This window comes from Acanthopagrus latus, chromosome 1, assembly GCF_904848185.1.
Source record: "Acanthopagrus latus isolate v.2019 chromosome 1, fAcaLat1.1, whole genome shotgun sequence".
Lineage (NCBI taxonomy): Eukaryota > Metazoa > Chordata > Actinopteri > Spariformes > Sparidae > Acanthopagrus > Acanthopagrus latus.
This window is the reverse complement of record NC_051039.1, coordinates 2,755,255-2,780,807: the sequence shown is the minus strand read 5'-3', so window position 1 is coordinate 2,780,807 and position 25,553 is coordinate 2,755,255. Positions and strand designations below refer to the sequence as shown.

General features: G+C 44.2%; 1 protein-coding gene and 1 long non-coding RNA gene across 2 annotated transcripts; both read right to left on the bottom strand.

The window, feature by feature from the left end:
* Positions 1-3,395: 3,395 nt before the first annotated feature.
* On the bottom strand, positions 3,396-4,171 carry LOC119019337. Its single transcript, XR_005075003.1, has 2 exons — positions 3,908-4,171; positions 3,396-3,821 (listed from the first exon to the last, which is right to left on the bottom strand). It is a non-coding gene; the product is annotated as an uncharacterized LOC119019337 (long non-coding RNA).
* A 1,467-nt stretch (positions 4,172-5,638) lies between these two features.
* On the bottom strand, positions 5,639-21,591 carry hoga1 (4-hydroxy-2-oxoglutarate aldolase 1). Its single transcript, XM_037097592.1, has 7 exons — positions 21,154-21,591; positions 19,962-20,090; positions 18,838-18,965; positions 18,415-18,549; positions 12,784-12,880; positions 7,743-7,876; positions 5,639-6,296 (listed from the first exon to the last, which is right to left on the bottom strand). The coding sequence occupies exons 1-7, from the start codon at positions 21,356-21,358 to the stop codon at positions 6,147-6,149; spliced, it is 978 nt and encodes a 325-aa protein (XP_036953487.1). The 5' UTR covers positions 21,359-21,591; the 3' UTR covers positions 5,639-6,146.
* Positions 21,592-25,553: the final 3,962 nt, after the last annotated feature.

The window sequence follows — 25,553 nt, the reverse complement described above, 5'->3', positions numbered from 1 at the left end:
TGCTGTGGGCAGCTTCTGCTGACTCGCCACTTGCTCACCCCAGAAGCAGGAGTGAGATACACCCCCACCCCCTCCTCCTCCTCCTCCTCCTCCTCCTCCCCCCACGTGCCCACCAGGCGGGTTGGCATCACTCGCCCCCTGGGGAGGAGGAGGAGGAGGAGGAGGAGGAGGAGGGCACGAGATCCCTCTAACTGAGATCAGAGGGATGCCCTTGACGCAGAGCAGGCGGCCGGTGTGGCGCGTTGCCTCCGTGTGGACGCTCGGAGGCACTGCAGCTCAGACGAGGAGGAAACACTCCGGATCAGAAACAGGTTCAGAATCCTTCTGGGTTCTCGGACCTTCAATCCGTAGAAATCCTCTTGATGGGAGCTTCAGAGTCACGAGGAGCTCGGCCGGCGTTTTCCAAACCAGCAAGAAAAGCTGAAGAATTAGGAAACTTCAAAAAGAAAAAAAAAAAAAAAAAAAGAAAAAGTCCAAAATGAGTTGTGTTGTCTGAAAGGAAAATAAATCTGCAGCCTGAGAGAATGAAACATTAATTACACAGGTATTCAAACAGGGTTCTCCTTTTCTCTCAGAATCTGAAGAAGCGCGGCCGCCCTTGAGGAGCAACTTTACAAACAGCTGAATGAAAAGAATTCACCTCATAGTATCAGAAATCCTTGACCAGGCGCCTCGCCGTGTGAAAGCGGCTCGTACATGTTTTCCCCGTCGTGCAGAGTTAAGGCCTTTTCATGCTCGTGCAGTTATTCTCCTAAATGGATGAATTAAAGGTTCGGAGCCTCGTGCTGCTGCGGTCCTGAACTTTACGTAACGACGCTGTTGACATGTCTGTGAAAAGACTCTTTTCATTTTCTGAAAGCCAGAAAGGTTCAACTAATCAGTGTTTTCTAGATGTTTAAAAAGATTCCAGTGACTTCACAGACTTCAGCTCCCCTGAACTGTTTTTTTTGCTTCTTTTATTTTCCTGGTTTTGTTTCCTCGCTCGATGTGGTTCAGGTTCAACACTCTTAAAGGAAAAGTTCACCCCAAAAAAATCACTCGTTATCTCCTCAGCAACATGCAGATGGAAGGTCAGAGGAGGCGAAACACTTCTGGACGACAGCTGAAGCAGACTTGTTTTAAAATGTAAAATAAATGAATAACAGCCCTTGTGATATAATCCAAGTCTCCTGAAGCCACAACAACCAAAACTGATTTGAAACGATGTTAACTTTTAGCACAAGTCTTCACTGTAGCTGTGTGAACGTGTGTTATGTTGTTGTGTTACATTTAAAACAAATCTCAAGCTTCTGCAGCTGTTAAGGAAAACGCTGCAATGCTGTTTTGCTCCAGAAATGTTTTGTGGACAACAAAACCAAGTCCAGTCGGCAGAATATAAGATGAGCTGTTGACGTTTCTGCGAACTACAGATACGTCCAAGGTTGACATACGCACATTCACACAATAATCTTTCCAGCTGAGGACGTGGAGGAGACGGGCACGACAGCCAACTACGGACATTTTTCTCTGAAAGGCGAAACCGTTTCCAGACGTCGTTGTGGCAGCCACAAGTTATTTAAGCCAAACTGTGAACGTTTCTGTTCCTCAACCAGACCAGAGTGTAGAAAAATCAGGAAAATCAGGTTTAACTTTAATGCCCCCAGCAAATATTTGATCTGGAGACTTGAAGGGTTGAAGAGACGTCAGCGTGCTTCGTATCAGCAGGAAGGTGAGGTTTTTTTTTCATTTTTGGCTGAATTTTTTTAAGGAGTGTGAAAAATTCAGAATGAACGCTGGTGTCGCTCTGCGTCAGATAAATGTGTAGATAAGCAGCTGCGAGTTTTTACTTCAGCCAGAACGATAAAATCTACGTCAGACAACCTTCAACCAAATGTCAAACAGATTTTTGTTGGATGACGGTGGAGAAGAAACGAGGGTCTTGGTACAAGTTTTGTTTTTCGTTTTGTTTTTTTCCCAGGGAGATTTCAAAAAACTTTTCACAAAAATTCAAAAGCTTACAATACATTCCTAGATAAATCTGCTATATCTTGTGTTCAGTGTGCTCAGAAAAATTCCTCGGAAAATAACCTGAGGTAATTTACTCTGTTTCAAACATTCATCAATGTTTTTCTCCTGAACAATGACGAACGTTTGTCAGACTTGGCACGTGAAGAAAATAATTTTAAAAAAAATTCTTTCCACTCAGTTTCACACATGGGGAGAAAAACAAAATCTCCAGGATATTTAATGTATTACTTGGTTTCACACATCAATAAAGAAAAACATTTTTCTACTGATTTTATTTTATTGTTTTTGGGGGGAGGGGGAATTAAGGAACAAAAAAGAAAAGAATATAACAACAAGACTTGTTTTTCTCAGATCATAAACACAAGAGAGAAAACAAATCAGATCAGACACACAAAGTGGATCACGAGGAGACAAACTTGTCCCCTCAGGGCTTCCGTAGGCTTCTAGTGGGGAATAAAATAGTATTAGTATTAGTAATAGTATTTATTTTTTCCCCATTTGTGAAAATAAATTGTTTGCCACTTGGTTTCACTTATTTTTCCTCCCAACTAAAAAAAAAAAGATTGCTCATATTCATGTATGAAAAAAAAGAAAAAAAAAACTCCTGATTTTTTTATCTTTTTTTTTTTTTTTTTAACATTCACACATTTTCCAGATGGGAAAAAAACAGAAGGTCCTTAGAAAGATCATGCTGGCAAAACACATTTTGCTACCAGTTGTCAAGTCAGAAACATGGAAAGAAAACAATTTAGGATCACCAGGATACTCGGTCTATTTTTCCATCTGTCAAAACATATGAATTTATTTTCCAGCAGAGTTTCTTCTCTGTTCGTTTTGGTACATGTTGCACATAAATGTGTCATGTGTGAAACCATGAGAAAGAAAATAAAGAAGAAAAACATTTTTTTAGTTTTGTAGTTTCGCTGGATGTGATTCAGTCTCAACGTTCTTATCAACTTTGTTTCCAGCGGCAGCAGACGGCTGCTGAGGAATAAAAACATGAAGATGCTCAAGAGAAATTTTCCCCCCAGCAGTCTTCTTTTTTTTTTTTTTTTTTTTTGTCAGGAGAAAGAAAAAAGTGGGCAAAAAAATGTTTCTCAGAAGACTTTTTTTTTTTTAAACTTCTTTTTTTTCTATTTCTGTGAAACAACAAGAAAGAAAAAACTGGAAAATGTGTTTGTTTTTTTCCCGGGGAGAATTGAATTTTTTTTTTTTTTTTAAATCAAAACAGAGAAAAGTTGATAACAAGTCAGCTCATGGTTGTGATGTTTGATTATTTCCATTAACATTTTTTTAAAAAGTTACTTAAAAGTCGAATATCATAATGGAAATTTTACACACAATAAAAAAAATCCCACTGTGCAGGAAGCAAACAAGTTCAGGTTGACGTGACGTGTTCATGTTATTTTATTACACACATACAGTTCTGAGATGTGAACACACCGAGAGGAGACGACAGGACAGTAAAGATCGACGTCCACACTCACAAAGTGTCCTCGATCTAAATCACAGCGATAATTATTTTACAAAACATCCACCAGATTCACCAGGAGCAAAGAACCTTCAGCACTGGATTTAAACGTCCATAAATCATTGGTTAGTTTTTACAGAGGAGTTATTTTCATCAGAGGAAAATCTAAATGTCGAGAATAAAGTTGATGTTTCAAGATTAAAGTCGACAGACAGCAGACGGCCTCGTGTAGACGAGCTGGTGAAACTTTGCTTCAGTAACAAAGTCGATGTTTCTCTTTCAGCTCATGAACAGTGTCGCTGTCACAACGAGGAGTTTGAAGAGATTGTGCCGAAAACTTCGTCTGTTCAGGAGGAAAAAAACACAAACTCTAGTTTTTTTTCTTCATCGCTGGCCGTCACACTCTGCTGTAACTGAGCATCGACTCACTGGAACCTGATGACTTCCCCTCTCACAACACGTCCTCTCTGTCTGAGCCACAAAGACATAAAGAAATAAAGAAATCTCCTGCTTAAAAAGAGCCAACTGGAGGCTTTCATCGCCATGGCTACCTGCCACGCTCCACTTCAATTACCGACGTAATTACGGCTTTTAACTTTTCCACAGCCGAGCGAAGCGGCAGTGTGACCTGCAGCTCTGACCGACCTGCGGCCCGTCTTAAATTCACTGCTGGAAACAATAATCACGTCTGTATTTTAGACTTAATTACCTCCTGACGACCAGATCACCTCCCTGCTGATTGGATCGGCTGCGCGGGTCCAGAGTGGGTGGAGCTACACGACGCTGCGACTAATATCTAATCAACTTCCTGCTTTTATCTGGAGTGTTTTGGTTTATTTTTTACTTTTCTTCACAATTATTACAAGTAATATACTCAGTGTCAGGAAAGAAAAAAACTGCTATCTTGAGTTAAATGGCCTGAAACGTTGTTGTCATCACACTTAATAGCGAGTGAAGTGGTCAGTCACTCTCCTACACACCTGTCCATCTCCAGGTGTGCACAAGCTGCTCTCTGTAATGTATTCAGTGTGAAATACCAACATAAAAAAAAAGTTTGCATGTTGTCCATTTTCATACCGTCCCCCCCAAAAAAAGACAAATAATCATCGCAACTAAAATGAAAAACGTAAACGCAGCACGCCTTTTCTCCTCAACCGCCTGCCGAGTGTGACGCGCTCTGATAGGTCGACATCAGTCTTGTGATGTTGGGAAGGCGGCGTGAGATGACGCCAGATAGAAATAATCCATAATTCACCTCAAACTAAAGTAACGAGCTGGAGGAGAAAGTTCAGAGGTAGAGAGAAGTCCAAAGTTTCCAGTTTGATTTCCGTCACAACCGGATGTCTCGATCCCTGCGGCACTACTCCTTCACAATAAAAGCCCAGCGTCATTTAAAAAGCTTTAATCATGAAGCAGCATTACAGGAAAGGCTCTTTGTTACGGGACAGCTGCAGTCGTGAGACATCACAGCGGCTCGGCTCAACTCGGCACAATAAAACTGGTGATGGAAAAGCAAATCAGCGCAACTCTGACTCGGCCAAAACCTGCTGCTTTCCAGCTCTGCTGTGATGAAACATCGTGTGTGTGGTCTCCCACCAGGCTGCAGGTTACCTGGGAGGAAGGAAGGACGCACAGGAGGCGCGTCTGACTTTGTGCAACTAAAACAAAAGGAGGTTTTGTTTTTCTGGTCACTGTGGAAACTCTTCACCACAAAGAAGAACCCGCTGATGGAGGAGTGAAGGAAGGCGAAGAGGGACGGACGTTTTTCACTCGACGGAGAGGCTGTTCGACTTTCATTTGCAGTCGAAAAACAGAAAACAGATAACGACTCGTTTCCAAAGTTTCGCTTCAAAATCAGAGAACGAAAAATGGAAATGACTCATTAACCGATATTAACGGCCTGCACAGAGATCAGCGTTTTTAGATCAAACTGGGATCCTTTTTTTTTGGTTTGGTAAGTAGCCAGGCTGTTAGCGATAGCATGTGGCTAACACACAGTAATACAAGAGGGAAACACGAGAAGGAAGGAAAGTTTTCAATGTTCTGCTTTAAGTTAAACACAGGTCTGTCTCTGTAAGTAGCAGTAATAATAATAATAATACAAAAACAAAATAACATTACGCAGTTTTCCTTTTGAATTCAAATAAAGGCAAAACATTATTTTGTTCGAGTGAAATTGAATTTTATTTTTGAAACAAGAACATAAACAACATTTCCTACGTAGCATTTGTCCAATTTGCAGCAGAGAAGAAAACTGTCGACTGTAATTTGTTTTCGTGTGAAGGAAACAGACGAATGAATCAAAAGTGGAGCAGACTGCAGGGAAGTTATTTTACAGACAGTCTGATATTATGTTTGTTTTTCTATACATCAGGCGACTAATTGGCACCCAGCAGCCAGTCTGATCCGACCTGAAGGACACGATGACTGAGTCATCGACCGTCTGTAGAGAAGGTTGATGTAATGGATGACGGCGTCTCCTCGAGGACCAGCGACTGTTCATGTTGTTTAACTTTCTGACTCTTTTAACGACACGTGATTTTCAAACAGATCTGCTCTGATCAGCCGTGAATGAAGTGGACTGATACGAACTAGTGGATTTGGTTTTCGGTGTGTTCTGAGCAGGTCCAACTCTCTCTCTCTCTCTCTGTCTCCGGCCCGGCTCACCTCACAGCCAGCCGGTGGAGGTGAAGTCCCGCCTCAGCTGCTGCGTCTCCGCCTCCGTCAGCGGCTGGAGAGGCGAGCGACAGACGCCGCCGTGGAAACCAAACCACTCCATGGCCTGCTTGAGGGCGGGGACTCCCAACTTCCTGGTCACCTAGCAACACACACACACACACACACACACACACACACACACACACACACCAAACTGGATTCAAAGCTTCATCAATAACGACGCTTAAATCAGCCAAGTTTACAATCTGTGATGGACGTTCGGCTGCTGAGCCTCGGCTGAGCGGCGCTGTTGGTATCAGAGCTTCGTGATGCAGCGTGCGGAGGTGTTTGCGTGGTAGATTGATGCTGTTCGGTCGGTGACATTTAACACACCTTAACAGACACATTTGTAGCCTGAAGCTAATTATTCAGCGCTGTTTCTGTTTCCTCGCACATCGGCTCCGAGAAACGTACAAGAACACAACTCTGACATTTAACTCCGCGCTGCTGTTAAGTGCCGCTCCTCGTCTCAGCCGGCGTCTGCTGCAGAACATCTTTTACCTTCAAGTGCGCTTCGATCTGCCTGTTCCCCGTCTCTGAAGTTTACAGGATCTGTAAAAGTTCAAATTTCTCTGCAAAAGAACTGAGCTGAAGTTTCTCCTCAGCTTTTTAAAAAAAAAAACCTGCTTAAATTGATTTGCTGTTAAGGCTCCAGAATTAAAAAACACACAAGGCGTACGCAGCGTTGGATCATGGGAGATGCAGATGAAAATCTGTCCTACGTGACTCACAGACGATGTGTTTGAGTTGTGTTCACGTCGTGTTCACTGACTTCCTTCCTCACTGACTCCACACATCAGGCGCCCAAATGAAACGCAATGTAAACTGAGCTTGTCTGAACACTGTGGGAAACATTTGGGAGAATTCAAGTACAAAACTGAACAAAGTTTTGTCTAGTTTCAGACATTTTACATTCTGTAGCTTTAAGACTTTCGTTCGTCCCGAAAACAACGTTTCTCCTCTGACCTGTAGTGAAGTTCATCCATCCAGATTGTGTTCAGAACTCACACTAATCTCTCCTTCCAGAAATCACGACCCAGTTACTCCACATCTCGCTGTGAGCAGTTTGAACGTGGGAACTATTTTCTTCCCGTCTCACTGTGCGGGAGAACGTTCGCATCAACTGGTGACGGCGCAGGATGTAAACGTTAACGGTCGTCCTCCTCGGCGGACGCTAGACTCTCATCCCTGACTAGATGCATTTGCATGGTGACCTGGAAAGAACATAGTTCCTACACGACGAGCTCTGTGGATTATCTGGACTCGGCAGCTCACGATTTCTGGAAAAAAGAGATGCAACAACTCAAACCGAAAGACTCAGATTAAAGGAAAGACATGTACTTTTGATGCTGAGGTGAACTGTCCCTGTTAGAGTTGATGGGAAAGGAAACTGAAAGTCTACGCTGTGATTTAATGCAACCGGTGAGATCATTTGTGGCTCCAGATCAAACCGGAGGAGATGTGACCGAAACTCTCCAGTCTGTCGCTATTTGCTCGGTGCTGCGGCGGGATAAAAAGCTCCCGGCGTGCAGCAGATGGTACTCACGGCGGCGTTGGGCTCGATGAGGCGCTGCTGCAGGACTCTGGCTTCCTCCCAGCGCCCGGACACACACAGACGCTCCAACTCGCACAGCTCCCGACCCAACACGTTCGCCAGCGCACACACTCCGCCAACTGCACCTAGACAGCCGGACCGCAGCGGAGAGAAGGAATCAATATGAAACACTTCGTTTCTTGTCTTCTAGTTTTTCTTGCATGATGACAAACTGTTATGCACAGAGATGTTCTTGACCTTGCTCATCCTTTTCTTGTCATATAATAAGTCTCAATAAAAGAAAAGGAACACCAGACTTTATAATGTCTGCATGCTGAACTGCAGGTGGAGTCATAATGTTCACTTTTTTTCACCATCAGCATGGTGACATCTGCTTTTTAGCACCAAGCACAGACGACTGCTGAAGGCGAGGAAATGTCACATTTCTGTCATTATCTATTATTATCCAGCCCAGTAAATACACCAGATCTCTCTCTCTTAATAGAAAAACAACTCAACCATGAGAACATTTAACACATGGAGCAAATGTATAGATTGTGCCTTTAAAGGGATATTCCGGTGTAAGTTTGATCCATGGTCTGACACACCGTGACACAGAGTAAGACCCCCATAGTTTACGTAGTTTTAGCAGCCTCAGAAATGACAGCAGGGTAACAACACTGCAGTATACACCTCCAGCGAAAAAAACGCCATCAAAAAGCCACAAATAATGCTCAGAACAGCACCAGACTTCAGTTTAAGGCATCAAACAGCAGCTAGCTTATCCGGATTGTAATTGTAAAGTGAACACAACTCACCACTCTCCTGCAGCGGACAGGGAAAAGAACGGAACTGAATTCTAACTGCACTCAGTAATCGACTCGGCTTCCCCACAACAGGAAGCTGCTGCAGGAGAGTGGTGAGTTGTGTTCACTTTACAATAGAAATCCAGCTAAGCTAGCAGATGTTTGATGCCTCGATCTATGTGCTGGGACGCTGTTTGTACTGTTGCTGAAGTCTGGTGCTGTTCTGAGCATTATTTGTGGCTTTTTGATGGCGGTTTCTTGTTGGAGGCGTAAACTGCAGTGTGTTGTTATCGTCTGGTCATTTCTGAGGTTGTTAAAACTACGTAAACTGGTGGTCTGCTAACTTGATCTCTCAAGGGGGAATCTGATTCGGTATCACGATGTGTTAGACCATGGATTAAACTTTAGAGAGAAAAAATATTCAGTCATCGGGGCGCCTGTGTCGATCGCAGTAAGATCATGGCAACACAGAAAGTCATTGGGATCTATCCTCTGGGAACCATGAATGCATGAATCCAACACTTTACCTGACTTTCCATCAGCATGGAGAGGAGGAGGAGATGTCTTAATAATCATTTCTGGGTGAACCGTTCCTGTGATTTGTGAGGAAAGGTTGATCCATGGAGCTTTGTCCAAAAGAAAACTGGACTCATTAAATATTCAAACTCGTCTGGTTTCCTTTGTGATAAAAACTCAGATTTTTACCAAACAACTAACAGGACTCGTCTCACAGGAGTTCAGGGTTCACCGGGTCGACCTCTGAGGAGCGACACTCTTTACTTACAATCAGTTGATAAAGAAAGTGGTTTCACAGCGACGTCGAGCTGCAGGAGGCGGGCTGAGAAATCACACATCCGATCAGTTCCCTGTGTGCAATCACTCAGCTCAGCACTTAGTCTGTTTAGAATATTAAACGTCCCACCCAACAATCATTCATGCACGGTACGCCGTAGCATTAGCATGCATTAGCATGCATCGCGGCGCAGGGCAAGAAGCACTTCAGCTCAGCTGCCCGAGAGGTCGCAGAATTTCCTCAACTAGCAACTAGAGAACCATGAAATCCTCCATGTTGTGGAGGGAAACACCTGAGAGGACTGAGGTATGTTTCCTGCCTGGACGTATATTCCTCCTATAGAAATCCCTCCATCGCCCTCCTGGTTTTACACTGCGGATGTCAACACACGGACGTGAATGGTTCACTGTGGACACACATCACTTTTCAGAGTCTATCCTGTTATTATTCTTTCCTGACAGATAAGGAGGCAGCAGCGCTTTCTTCTGACATCTCTTTTTTTTCATATACATCCTCCCAGACAACAAGATACCATGGCCTCTCAGTGTGACACCTCATTGTGTGTGTCTGGTGGAGGAGAAAAAAAAAAGAAGAAAAGCAGAGAGAGCCGGCCTCCGTCCGTGGCCTTGGAGTTGTTGTTGTGGACAGACGAGCCGGCGGCTGCTGATGGGAGGATATTCTGATTTACTGATTTATGTTTCTGCTGCTCGCCGCCGCTCAGATCAAACAGCTGACAGCAGCTTATCTAACGGCGCGGCCGACTGACAGGCGAGCAGCCCCGCCTCCTCACCTGCTGCCAGAGGAAAGTGGACGAGCAGGACGGCGAAGACTCGAGACCAGAACCAACCGAAACTCTGAGGAAGGAAGGAGCTCAGTGTGCATCAGCTGCTTCACGTGGAGCTCGAACTGAAGCTGATACGACAGCATTTGTTTTTTTTTACTGAACTCTTCAGTCATTAATTTTATTAAAAACAAAAGCTCTGTGGAGACAGAAGCTGCTCAATGGATGGAAACAGACCTGGGATTTTCAAAATAAAGGCATATGTTAACGACTGTGGCGATATAAAGCGATGTTTTCAGTTTGCAGCGATGCTATTGGATCGATGGTCATTGACAAACGCATGGCGCCTGTTTGAAGTTATAAAAGACACCTAGCAGCATCTCACTGATGAACAATTAGCATGTTGTACTTAGTTAGTTTAATGAGTTCACAGAGATGCATGAACCTTCTGCAGTTGCATTCAATAACTAAGACCAGTGTGAGATATCATGCAAACAGAGTCAATCCTCTCTGCGTAACTTCTAATAAAATTATTAATCAATAAATGTGAGTTTAAACTGTTTCTTTAAGTTGCAACTTAACTTTTATTTCATATTCAGTGTTTCAGTCTCAGTGATCTCAGACGGAAACATTTGAAAAACGTCCACAAACGTTTGTCAGCTTCGTTTTCTAATAATAACATGACGACATGGCGGCGAATTAAAGAAACGTCGTCATCGTAACGCCGTGTTTTAAAGCTGCAGATGGAGAAATTCATCCAAAGGGAAACATTTAAAGCGGAGTGGGAACTCCACGGACAGTCACCGGTCGTGACTTTCCAATCGCAGCTCTGTGCTGTGAGGCTGTGCGAGGTGTTTGACTGACAGGTGGACGACCCGCCCCCTTCCAGCAGCCATGTGGAGGGGGTGGGGGGACGTCAGGAGCCCGGACATCAAAACCTGAACACGCGCTCGCAGCACGGACGTATTATCATATCAATCACTCAGCGGCGTTACATTGCTGTGCATTAGCTGTGTCAGTCACACACACACACACACACACACACACAGCCAATTACTCCCATATTTCAGTTATGGAGATGAGAAGATGTCAGGGAGCAAAGATCAGAGAGCTGTGTGTGTGTGTGTGTGTGTGTGTGTGTGTGTGTGTGTGAGGGAACATGACTCATTAGGTTCTTTAGCATCATATCGTTGCCGATCCCCCAACGTGTTATCTAATCCAGGCTTACAGCTCGCCGTACGTGGCCGACATACCGAGGAGGCAGCAGGCGTCGCTTCATGACTGAAAAAGTTGCTGAGGCTTTATGATTTACTGAAACTCCACCACAACACTCAAAGAAAAGAAAAGAAAAGAAAAGAGAGGCTGAGGATGAAAAACTGGATGAAAACAAAATGTTGAACGATGGGAGAAAACACTCGACTCTGAATTTGATTGAATTTGTTTTCCGGCCCAGAAAAAGCCGAAGTGGCCCTCAGACCTGATTAGGTTTCACAACAGGCCCATCGAGTGGAGCGTGTTTGTTCCAGAACCAATCACGTCTGAGCTCCTGCAGAGGTTCAGGCTCCATGGAGTGGATCAAAGCTCTTGTTCCGGTCGTTGAAACTATTATTATTATTGTGCTGTACGGCGTCTGTGCAACGTGTTTCTGTATCCTGCCAACATGTTCGAGCTGGATCAGTGCCGCTCCACCTTAACCTGTCAAGCTCTGGACGTGAAGGGCTCGGCGGTCATTAACTAGCTGGTCAGGTTGGATAAGCGTGAAGTCACGTACGTTACGTAACTCGCGGCGCTCTTATGTGACGTAAATTAAAAACGACCTCAGCTGCCTCAACCACTTCCTGAATTGGACTTTGTCTGTTTTTATCCACAGGACGCGATGCTGAAGAGAAACCTCGGATGTCGTGTTCTGTAGGTTGACTCGAGTTTGAGTGTGGTTGCGTTCATTTCTTCTCTCGAACAGCGAGGACAAATCTCTCCTCGAGGGAGACGACGCAGGCGGATCTGAAGGTGCGATCGTGGCTCTAAAAATATCCGTTCTCTCGTCTGGCCGTCCACAGTGGTTCTGGTTCTGGCAGGAGACCGTCTGAGCTGTGAGTTGTCAGTCAGTTGCATGTTCAGCTAAAACGTTCAGCGATCCAGATCCAGCAGTGCTTCCAACTCCTGATTAACCTATTTTGTAAAAAAGCCCAGCTGCATCTCCAGGGAGCGTTTTTTAAAACAGCTCCTACTTCCAGCCTGATAACATAACTTCAGCAGATTAATTGAAGTCGACTAATTGCGATTTTCTCACAGATTTAAATATCTGCCGTAATTTTTCACACTTTTGCTAATTGAATTTTAGGGGCTGAATGAGATTAAACTATTAAAAAAAGCTGCTTGGGAGGCTGCAGCTCAATCTAATTAGATTTCATTTAGATTTAAATTAGATTTTCGTGTTTAGGACGAGTAGCCTGAACGCCTCACTGAATCCAGATGAAGTCCCTGAAGTGTCGACATGCAGCGTGAGACCACAGGAAGTGAACCCAGAATGCAAAGCTTTATTGACAGTTTTCAGCATGTGCACGTTTCTTTACTCCTGTGATTCTGCAGCAAAGATCCGAGAAAAGAAAGAAAGAAAACATGGGAGAGTCTGAGGGATCTGAACTGACTGACTGCTGTTTAAGAGCTTCTTACCGACACAATAGGCAGCCATGAGAAACCCAGCTGAGCCCGCCAGCACCTGGAAATCCTGCGCTTTGGTTTTGTGAACAATCAGGCCGATCCGTGTGATCTGAGGAACAAATACAGAAGAAACACAGAGAGAGAAGAAGGTAAAGAATCAGGACCGTTTCATTGTCGTCACTCCTCCCTGCTGTCAGGACTAATATCTGCTGTCGGCTTTCTTTTTCTCTCCCTTTTTTTTATAATCCCAGGAGAGGCCGTCACAGGAGACGACGACAAAGCCAACATCTCACAAGGTAAACAAATCGCTCACACTGAGACGAGCGCTGACTCGTCACATGGTGGAGGGTTTTTTTGGAGGAGGGGATCGAAAGAGATCCCAAACAGAAGAAGAAGAAGAAGAGACGAGTCCCAAGTGACAAAAAAAAAAAAAAAAAATCAACTTCAAAAGTGGAGGAGGAGGAAGGGAAAGGCTCATGAATAATTAATGAGCTCTTTTATTTTGTTTTGCCTCTTTTAATTCTCCTCCATCAGTCCGGATATGAAGCTCAGAATCCAAATAAACCTGAAAACGTACAAAGGGAGCGATGAGGCGCTGAAACCTCCGCAGGGAAAACCTGCAGCCTCCACCACCGATAACAGCAGAGGGTCTATTTTTAAACTGCAGGGCGTCAATCAGCTTCCCCATATCAGTCATTTCAAACACGCAGGACTGTAATTGATCAGTCAATCAATCCCCCTGAAAGCTTCAGCACTCTGGCTATTTTTGATACAGCCCTCCCCCCCGGTGGGAAAACAACATCGCAGCGAGAGCACCGTCCGCCCGGCGACAGAAAAACACTCATTAGCTTTTATTTATTTTAAGTCTCGCAGTCGTCATTAGCGTGCAAGTTGAGAGCGAAGGGAAACTTAACCCCTCGACTGAAGACGGGGGTCGTCGTCACACCCCTCAGGTGTTTTCTTTTTGTTGCCTCAGGGAGATGATTTGCAAAAAAAAAAAAAGATTTCATTCTTAATTATTAGGTTGGAGCGTCTCATGTAGCTGTTCAGTCGTAGCTGTGCGGCTAACGAGGCGTTACAGACTGCAACATCTCATCAAACTACAGGGAGGAAGCAGATTTGAAAAACTACAGATAATTTCAGGAAATGCTGCACGTCACATATTCTTAAACAGCTCCTGAACAGTTCAGTTCATCTGCTGCTCCTCGACTCTTTTCTGATCACAGTCAGAAAACTGCTGAATTTGAAATTAATTAATATTTGAAAATAAAACGTCAAATAGAGACGAAAACAGACCAGACAGCGATGTGACGAGCCTGCTGCTGACAGATTCATCATCACTGCTCCACATTTCACCTCCAGTATTCAGCTTGTTGTTTACATGTGAACTAAAGTTTGAGCACAACGTTGCCTTGATGCAACAAATTGAAGAATCCCTCTTTAGCGAGTGTAGATATTAAAAACTTACACATTTAAAGCTTCTTCAGAGATCCGTGCACACGTTCATGTTTTCTCTCCCCAACTCTTTCCATCTGACGTTTACATTTTGAATAAAGTGAAACGTGGAGCTGCTGTGAATTTAAAAACTCTCAGCTGTTAATTGAGACTAAATAGGAAAGAAGAAGCCGAGAAATGAGACTGAACTGTTGTTATTGTGTCAGAAGTGGCTGACAGTGTGAAGTCGAGGCCTCCGGCTGCATTTAGGTTGTCATCTTAAGTTTCTTTCTTTTCTTTTTTTTTTTTGACAACTGACGAAAACACTTCATGTTACCGTGTTAAATTTAAGTGTTTGCGACTATTTTTTTCAGGTGCGAGCTGTTAAAGCGTAACGATAAATGATCCTGGCGGGCAGAGAGAGAAGGAACAGTAGGCGGTGGAAATATTTCACTTAGGAGACGAGTTAATTGTTTGGATTGAACAGACAGGCTGAATTCAGTCGGTGTGTGTTGAGGCGGCGAGGCTGAATTTGCACAGACTTAAATTAAAAATACCTGATTTGAGTGTGTGTGTGTGTGTGTGTGTGTGTGTGTGTGTGTGTGTGTGTGTGTGTGTGTGTGTGTGTGTGTGTGTGTGTAAAGGCAGCGTGGGCAGAAGGAATCAAATTAGAGGTGCTGAGGTGAGATGAAACTTTAATGATCCCTGAGGGAACAACTGTTAAAAGCAGCAAATATCTTTAACTGCGAGACGTGAAGATGTGACGCTGCGCAGCCGAGCGAGCGGCTCGATCGGGGAGGTCCAAATGTTTCCAGCAGGATTTGAACCCACGATGTGACTGAACCTGCCTGCCAACTGTGTTTCCACCCTCAGCATGTCTTATCACTTCATTCAACACTGACCACATCTGTCACATCTGCCAGCCGCCACCCATCGTCAACTTCTGGCTGCTCGACAGAGAAAATACAAAACAGCGATCGAACCGCTGCGAAACGCAAACAAAGCAACACACACAAATCTATTCCTACATTTTATTGTCCTCTCTGCTTCAGAAGGACAAACTGTGCTTCTGTACGCTGCTCGATCCGTAACGAACCAGGAGACGAGCTCTCGGCTGAGCACCTCTTCAAACCTTTTCTTTCAGAGACAGGAAAAGCTTCTGAGCGCTCCGGTTTGTTCCACACTGAATCTCAGCTGAGTCACCTGAATTCATCTGTTTAGACTTTATTTGTGCTGTTTGGTTGTGAAAGAAAAGAAATTAAATGAACTACAGCCATCTCCACTTCTCACGTCTGTGAGAGTCTTTTTTTTTTAACAATGTTAAACCTTTGCTGCTGAGAGCTTCTTAAATACGAGGATCTGCTGTTTTTCTGACAGAATCTTTTGTTTGGTAAACGAAACGATCTGATGACGTCATTTTGGCCTCTGAGAAACTGTCTAAATGATTAGTTGATTTATCATGAGAATAATCTTTCTAGACGACGCCACTGAGAGTCTAACTCAAGACCACGAACCAGTTACATTAAAGGAGCAGTCTGCAGTTTTGAGAAAGACGTTTTTAATCAGAACTGACTGATTATTTCTCCTGCCTGAACAAACTAAACTCTCTTCGTTTTCATGACTGAATAAACAAACTGACCTCAAAGGACACATGTATACAGTTTTACTTTGTTTACATGTGGCGGACCCTGCCACCTGTCTAGCTTCAAACAGCGTTCCACTGTATTTTCCTCAGCTTGATTATTCCCTGATGGAAATAATAAATATTTCTGATTTTGTATAATTACCTCATTAGACATCTAGAGTTTTAATGTCTTTTCTAAAAACTGCAAAATGCCCCTTTAATGAACCGGAATCATTTAATGATGTTAATGATGTTCATCTATAAACATGGACAGAACTCAGTTTTGGGGGATTTCTTAATCTTGGCTCTGTGTCACAGACTGTTCAGTGATTCAAGTAAATTTGGGAGATTTGGATTATTGTATAATTTCATATTATGTTTTGCTAATTCAGTTACAAAACACTGTTTGGTTTTTCTTGTGAGGCTCCAGAAATGTTTCGTGGAAACTTCAGTCGACCCTCCGTCTGCAGGTGAGGAGATCTTTTTTTTTTCTCTCTCTAGTAGCTGTAGAAATTATTAAGGTAGCAAAGGAGGAAGTCAGGTGAAGAGCACCACAGTCTGCATACGGGGGGAAAGGTCGGGGACGGACAGCTGAGCTGAACAAACACAGAACTTTCACCTGGGAAACTTTGGTTTATTTCCAGCCTGAAACTAATCGAACGATCAGCGAACAATGAACGAAGGAACGACTGTCGCTGTAACGCTGCAGCAGTCGTGTGTCGGGATTCTCTGGCTGTTGACCTGATCAGTGTTCTGGGTGTGAGGATGTGCAGAATGGGACTCCAACTCATTTGCATTTTACATGCGTACGTGTATCAGGATGAACTAAATCTTTTCCGTCATGAACACTATGTTGGTGTGAACGCTGGGGGGTGATGCAGCTCAGACGCTGGCAGGAAACACACACCAGTCCAGCTGCAGGAGAACTTTCCCTGCAGCGAGCGCCTGATCTCATGTATGTAGAAACACGTGCAGTGGAAACAGAAACTTTCCCACCACATGCTCAGAGCCGGTCCACACCAGAGTCTGCTGATAAAACATCAATTTATGTCTCTGGACGTGTGTCCTCTCGTCCCTGGAGATTTAAAAATCACTTTGGACAAAACAAAACAAGGCTCACCTCCGGCCGACACCGTCCCCGCTGGAGCTGTCAGATATTTTTGATAAAGCTTCTGCCACGTCGCAGGAGCCGGCTGATGTGGAAGAGATTTGTTCAGAATAATCTTTCCAGCAACTTGTCTGCCTTCCTCAAATTGACCCATCGCCCATTGTTTTCTGTGTTTGGCCTCTTCACGCCTACAACTGAGCTGGGTCGCTGTGTGCCTGAACTGCGCCCACGCTGCTGTCTCCCAGCGAGTGGACAAACATGTTATTTCCCAAATCAGAAATCCATTTGCAACTTCTTGCGAACACTTCCCACACAGACGAAAAAGGAATTAAGAGCTCGACGAGAGCAAACTGAGTGTTTTGTTGTTGCTGTTGTTGTTTTTTTTCTTTTTTCCAACATGTAACCCTCGAATCAACCCTGCAGAATAAAACTGCACACACACACACACACACACACACACACACACACACACACACACACGCACACACACACACACACACACTTGAGTTTTAGGTTTCTTCAGCAGTCTGTTCTCTCTTCTCTCCAGCAGCGAGTTCACTAAAGATCAGTAAATGAACAAAGGCTCACAGCTCCGTCTCGGCTGAATGTGCAGCATTATACCAACACTTCCTGTCGCTGCTTTGGTATTTTCAAGTTGATATTTCTAGTTATTACAAAAGGACACATTTATGATACGAGCTTGTAAAGTTGGCGCAATGAACAAAATAGTTTTGTGGAGCGTTCTTTTGTCGCGATAGAATGAAAATAAAACATGATAATGTCGTATTTTAGTTTAAACCACGCTGACAAATGGCGGCCCGTCGGCCTGGACACGGACCGACTGACGCTTCTATCTGGACCCGCGACTGATTTCTGATAGATGAAAGAGGAAAAAGCAATAAAATTCATGGCACATTTTCTCCTGATGGTCGCGATTACAAACTGCAGCCGTTTGTTATCCAAGTTCTCTGATTACTGATTGCTGACTGAGCTGCAAAACCAAAAACTGACCTCATGAGACTTTGTTCAGCTTCGTCAGGTTAAAGCAAAACTCTCACCAGAATACAACCGAGGCTTTTTTTGTGAATGTATCCGAGTCAAACCTTTGTGTAAAAGCATAATTACGATGAAAGAAACTTTTAAGATTTACCGTATTCTCGTTTTCGGCTCGAACTCATTTTCAATGGGAGTGCTTCGGGCACTTTTACGATAGCATCAAAATCTCTGTTTTTAAAACAGTAAGAAGTCTGGACACAACATGACACTTTGCTGGTAGCATCACCAGGGTCTCTTTCATCGTAATTATGCTTTAACACGAAGGTTTGACACATATACATTCACAAAAAAAAGCCTCGGTTGTATTTTGGCGAGAGTTTCACTTTAATATCAAACGGTTTCATGTGAAGGAGATTTAAATTCACGGAGCTCTGCAGCAGATCAGGATCACACAGAATAATACACAGATGTTGTTTCTCACGTCTCCTCCGCTGTCTTTAAGGCCCAGGATGTTGGGATGTTGGGACAGCTGCGTCACGGCGTCCAGCGGCAGCTCCAGGCCCGTGTTGGCCGGCACGCTGTACAGAACCACCGGCACCGGGCTGCTGTCCGCCACCTGCAGGGCGAGACCCGGAGGGATGAACCCGCGGAACCGCTGAGTGCAAATAGTTTGTTGACTGAATGGATTTCCATGAAACTTGGAACAGATGCCAGTAACATTTAGGACGGATCCCAGATTTTTTTGTCTTACTTTCTTTAACTTTTTGTCCACATTTTCATACATTTCTAAGGGAACAGTTCATGGCTCAAGGCCTCATTTCTGTTTAAGAGATGGCTCGAGGTTGCAGGATCAGGGTCAGTGTGAGGATTACGGACTGTGTTACGTCCATGAGGGTCCACTGACCTTGGTGAAGTGCTGGATCAGAGCGCGGCTGTCCATCTTCCCCTTGTAGAAGCAGGGCGTCACCACGAGGACGGCGTCGGCTCCGGCGGCCGCCATCTTCTCCGTGAGCAGGACGGTGGCTTTGGTGGCTGAGCGGAGGAAAAAAGAAAAAAATAACTTGAGTCACAAACAGATCTGCAGCTTTGTTACGGCCAAACAAATAAACCTTCAAATCAGGACAAAGACTGGAGGCGGAAGTGTACATTTTTGTTCCGCAGTTCAGTGTGTTTCTATAGCGTACTCTGGTTTAAAATACACTTTTCTATGGCATGTGTGCTCTCATGTACAAGGCCGCCATATGTGCTCCATAAACTGTATTTACTGTGTGCGTCTGCTCTCTTTCCTCGCACTTAAGAAACTAAATGCAGCAGCCTTGAACTCACCAACACAGCACAACAGTAAAGTCTGAATATAAGGCAAAACAAAACAAAAAAAAAAGAGGAAAGGCTGAAAAGACGAACCTTGGATTTAAAATCAACAGCACTTTGTGGAAGAAAAAAAAAAAGCCAAAGAGAAACCCAGACTAATTTATGTATCAAATACGTCCCCGCGATGTTCGCTGAATAAACATCTGTGCAACAACTGAGGAACTGACACACAACTCGCTCTGACCGACAACACTGTGACGGCACCACCGACTCTTCATGAGCTTAAAATCAAGGTCACTGAAATCTGAAGGTTGCTCGCTGACTGACAGCTCTTTGTTTTGTTTTCTGAGCATTACAGCAAGTTAACTTGTTCCACGTGCACCGTTAACAGTTAACAAGTGTCTCGTGTTTTTTGTCCTTTTGTGCATCTAATCGTCTGCGTTCAGTCTGTGACTCGCGTCCTCAGTGGAACGACTTCACGCTCGTCTCTGTTAACTGGGATCCAGACGAACGTTTCAGACTGTATCTTCATGTTTTGACTGTTTCTCTTCAATGAGTTTTACTCCAGCGTCTGTGATGAGGTGTCACTTTCTGAAAACGTGTAACTAGTTTTAATTAAAATCTCACAATTTCTATCAGGTAGCTGCAGCATCCACACACACACACACACACACACACACACACACACACACACACACACACACACCATTGACCTACATTCACAGCCCGATCCGGCCATCACCAGTTTGTCTGCCGGCAGTGATCGTCTGACCGTCCTCACCACCTCCACCCGCTCCTCCTCCGTCAGGTACGGATACTCACCGTTGGAGCCTTGAACCACCAAACCTGCAGCACGAAACACATCGTCCTCCTCCTGTCACCACTTTTATATCATATACGAACTGTAATCTGCAAAGTAACTTTATTACAGAGATGTAATGAATGAAAAACAGCAGTAAAGGGCCTCAAAACTGTCTGTCAGTGTAACAAAGTAAATGTTCTCCGTCACTGGGTCAGAGTTAGTCGACTGTGTTAATGTGTTACTGTAGTTTCAGTAGAAATTATATTAACTCTGCTGGAAAGTTACTCAGGTAAATTACTTCAGTGACAGTATCAGTTACTGGCTACAAACACACACATGAAGATACAGTTATTGATCCGAACTGAACTCAATAAACACGAGTTTAAAAGTAGGTTACAGATCAGACTTGAAGAAAAAAACTCACACATGCACAACGACCCCCCAAAAATGACTCCAGCAGAGTGAGTGGAGTGGCTGTAGTTAGTGACTCTCACCCCTGGTGGAGTGAAGTGATGCTGCAGCACAACACCAGGGTGGTTAATCTGTTACTGCTGATGGAAACACTACACCTGCAGCAGAGACGGAGCACCAGCAGAGGGAGACAAACACCTGCAGGAGGCCAGGTGAGGGTGCTGAACTCTGTCAGCTGACTGACTGACTGACTGTTGACTGACTGACTGACTGATGACTGACTGACTGACTGTTGACTGACTGACTGTTGACTGACTGACTGACTGACTGTTGACTGACTGACTGTTGACTGACTGACTGACTGTTGACTGACTGACTGTTGACTGACTGACTGATTGACTGTTGACTGACTGACTGTTGACTGACTGACTGACTGACTGACTGACTGACTGACTGACTGTTGACTGACTGACTGACTGACTGACTGACTGACTCAGCTGGTTTTGCAGGAATCACATTAAAAGTGTGTCTGGTGTCTGTAATTCCTTCAGGTTCGAGTCCTGCAGAACATCACTGATTTGGACCCAGGAACCTGAGTTCTGATGATCTCACTGTGGACCAGCTGGACCCTGACTGTTTTTGTTCGGAACTTCTGCGGGTCAGAACCTGCAGCCCTGCCGTGTTTTCGGTCCTGACCTTTGAACGGTATCTCTGCGTATTTCTTCAGGTTCGCCTCCAGTCTCTGGTAGTCCACGTCCTCGGTGGCGGTAAACGGGGTGGCGATAGGCGGGTAAATCCCGCTGAGGTCCATCCTGGCAGCCGCTGTGTAGCTCCGGGTTGGTGTCCGCTGCGCTGCTCTGAGCAGCGGGCTCAGACCTCTCCATGCCCGGGCGCACTGCATGGTGGAGCGGGCAGAGTGACGCTGGGACCGAGAGCAGCTGCTGCAGCCGAGCACAGTTAATCACTGACCCGCTTCAGTCAATATTGACCCGAGTGTGAGAGTTTCTGGGCAAGTTTCAAACTGTCCCAACTCCTCCTCACCTGACCCGCGTCACTGACCCGCGTCACGCACCACGCGGAGTTAACACGCGCGTTTTCCTCTGCAGCTCTCACGCGAGCACCTGCGTGACAGACGCTGTCACTCACCTGTCACCTGTTTGAAGAAGACTGTAAGAAGCTCACACACGCGTTTCACCGCGCGGTGTTCGCTGCTCCAAGTATGACGCAACACACCCAAAGCCCCGCCCACAGGAAGTTAGGGATCATCAAACAAAACCAGGTCCCGGGACACTAAACTCTGCAGCCAGCAGGTCAACCAGTTACTGACAAGTCTGTTAATGTTCACAGGCTGCAGGAGCAGCTGCGATTTAAAGGGTGAATCCACCAATTTTACGTGTTGAAGTGCTTTTGCAGTTCTGCTGCTGCGACTCTGGAGGAAGCGGTGTGAAGAGTTTCGGGGCTCCAGAGGAAACTGCTTGTATCTGAAGCATTTCCTCCAGTGATGTCACTCACACCCTCCTCCACGGGTCAGAAACCCGGCTGACACCCGCTGAGACCAGGCTGGGAATGTGCACACTCAGCATCTACACCCGGGTCGACCCACTCTGCAGCAGACCCGGGTTTTTACCCCCTCAGCCTGAATGAACCCTGCTGGAAAAACCAGCACAGACCAGGACCAAAACACAGCACATGCTGGTCTTGCTGATGTGTGTTGGTGCTGGTTCTGGTGCTGGTCTGTGCTGGTTTTTCCAGCAGGGAACGCACTAAATTCTAAAGTAACGACACGCGGTGGCCCGTAAATAAGGAGCGAACTCGAGATGTGGTCCATCGTTGTTTTCTCTTCTGTTGCATTCGTGACGAGAAACAACGTGACGCTTTGGATTAAAAATCACCTTTTAACAGGTTGACCTGTGTTTAACCGGCCTGTGTAGACCCACTAATTATGATATCAGTTGGTTAAGTTGCATTGTGGGTAATGTAGGCACCGGTTCTGCTGACTCGATGTTGTGATCATTTGTCGTTAAACTGCTTTCTCAAACCTGCGGCCTACATTACCCACAATGCAACTTGAATGCAGCCACTGAATGACGTCACATCATTGGAGTACTTTTAGAGCCTGTTGCTGCAGTTCAACATCTAAAGACCACAGAAGACTGTTAGATGGAGGAGAGGAGGAGGAAGAAGGTCGTCTTCATTCTGAAAACTACGCTGAGTTCATGAGCTGAGAGAGAGATAATGTCTTTGTTTCTGAAGCCGATACTGAAGTTCAGCTTCACCGACTCGTCTTCAGCCTGTCGGATGAAGTGTGACGATGAGAAACCTTCCTCCTCTCATTTCTTCTTCTCACCTCTGGCCCTGACACGCTTCTGTAAAACGATGGGACGGTCGAGAGAATTTGACAGAAATTATGATTTAAGACATGAGCCCCGGTTGATTTTATCCGACCTCCTGGTTTGAAGCAGCAACTAACAAAACATCGACAACAGACGAGACAACAAATATGAATTAACAAGAGGAACACACACAGATGACCAGCAGGTGTTTCTAACAGGAAAACAAACCACTGACGGTCCTGCTCTGCCTCTGATGGCCTCGACACTACTGCCACCGTGTGGAGAAGCAGCTGTAGCACAGAGAGCCACTGTTGGTTTTTATTTAAAGCACTTTGTTTGTTTGTATTTTCCACAGTAGCATTTTTCTTTCTCTCCTGTTTGTTCTGATCCTGTGTGTCGTCACACTGCTCATACTCCACCATCACCTCCTGCTTGATTCCTTTGAATCTTCCTCCCTCATTTTGAATATTTTGGACCTTTCATTGTGTGTCTGTGTTGTGTTATGAATGTGATTAAACTTTATATCAACATAACTCGTGGTCCCTGCAGGATGCACCAGTTTAAATCTCTCTCCTGCTGCGAATTCTCATGGAAATAAGCATCAGCATCTGATGACCTGAGGATGAGACTCAACACACAAACATCTTCTTCCACAGTCTAAAAAGTCTAAAAATGGCCCCGAATATGATCAGTAAAGTATGTAGTTTTTAGGAAATGAAATTCAAACTTATATAGTCACAATATTAACGAGGTAATAAAACAAGCTCAGAAATATTTATTATTTCCATGAGTGAACAAACAAGCTGCTCTCAGAGGAGATTAAGGTCTCAGAACAATAGCTGTTTTCACACTGGGCAGCGAATATAGACAGTTGTTGTTGTAGCAGCAAGCTAATAACAGTCGCTACTTTCAAATTAAAAGCTCCCCACTAAGAACCCAGCTCTAAACTCCAATGGGGTGCAATGCAAAGCTCTTATTTTGAAGACAAATTCGACCTGCTTCGCTGTTCACGCCCAACTTCCTGCTTCATGTCATGTCACATGTTCACGCCGACCCCAGTGGTGTTTTTTTGGAAAAGAAGGAATATTAGACCTCTGATTTAGACAGACAAGGCGGCACATTGCAGCCTTTACCTTGCTGCCTTTTCTGTCTAAAAAGGGCTACAGTGTGAAGACAGAAAGGTGGCAGGGTCCGCCACACATAACCAAAGTAAAACTGTGTAACTGTGTCCTTTGTTTGTTTATTCAGTCATGAAAACGAAGAGAGTTTGATCGTTTAGTTTGTTCAGGCAGAAGACATAATCAGTCAGTTCTGATTAAAAATGTCTCTCTCAAAACTGCAGACTGCTCCTTTAATTGAATTAACTCTCAGTGGTGTCATCCCCAGTGTTGAGTACAGACATCAGAGCTTCATCCAACTATCATCATCATTGACGTATCGGCAGATTATCATCGTGATAAATCGACTAATCATTCAGTCAGTTTCCCAGAGCAGCTGTGTAAAGTTTGTGTCCTGCAGAGGAAGTTTGGTTCTTTAGTTTGTTTAGACAGAAAAATAATCTGAGGATCCTTCGCTTCTTCCCCCAAATCCATGTAATGCTCCTTTAATAAGCGCTTTATCCTGATTTTTTTTTACATGCTAATAAACAAACAGGAAAGTTAGTTTGTCAAATAAAAAGTTGAACTGAAGAAGACTTTTCACTTGTTCGTGTTGATGTTGTTGTTTTTTGTTTTTTTTTCATGTGAGAATGTGAATTTATAAAATCTGAAGGACAGTGTTTGTACAAAACCATTGAGTTAATTAACGTTAATTAATTAAAATATAGATCAGCTGAAGGTTCAGATGGTCTTTATGTGTCACACACCAGATGTTTGCTTGTAGCTGCAAACAGACAAAGACAATAAAGAAAAAATGTAATAAGTCAATAACAAGAAACACTTTTGTGTTCCCAGCTGTGAAAAGTCTTGTTAAATAAGAGTTAATTAAACTTTAGTCACCTGTTAACAAGCTATAAAACACATTTTAAACCATTTATCGACTTTACAATAAACAAAAGGTTAACAAAGTGTTTATGAAACATTTAATTAACTTTTAATTAAAGTTTAAAGCTGTTTTTTGTTTGTCTCGCTAAAAACTGATACTGTGGGATTATCGCCTGGATTTACTATTTATTAATCGTGTTTATTATGTTTAAAGTCAAATAATTAACTGTCAGAGTGAAAACCACTGCAGTCACTCAGCAGGAGAGTACGGAAGCCTGAAGCTGCCAAAACAGGACGTAGGTAAGGAAATAAAAATACAAAATAAAAGCAATAAAATAATTGTTGAGTAAATAGTTGAATTAACACAAATGTTAATAAATACAGAGGCGAATGAAAACAAACATATTTATGACACATCTGTGTAAATAATAATTGGCTACTTTTATTCTAAAATGTATGTTTAGATGATTGAATAAGTGATTAATTCCTGAGCCGGGCCTGGTGTCTGGTGTCGGCTGGCTGAACGGTAGAACTGAAGGATCCATCACTGAGTCCAGGATGACTTCGGTTCTTGCAGCAGTTCCTCTGTCAGCTCCGAGCTGCAGGCTATTAATAGAAAGTTACGTCACGGCACGATGGAGCGCGCAGCTCAGCAGCCGAACATCAGAATCACCGCCGTGTGCGGAGAGCTGCGGGTCCCTCCTTCTCACACATGGACCGGAACCACGCAGCGCCACGTGACCCGGGAGTCCTGGACTGAACGAGCAGCTCACACCGCATC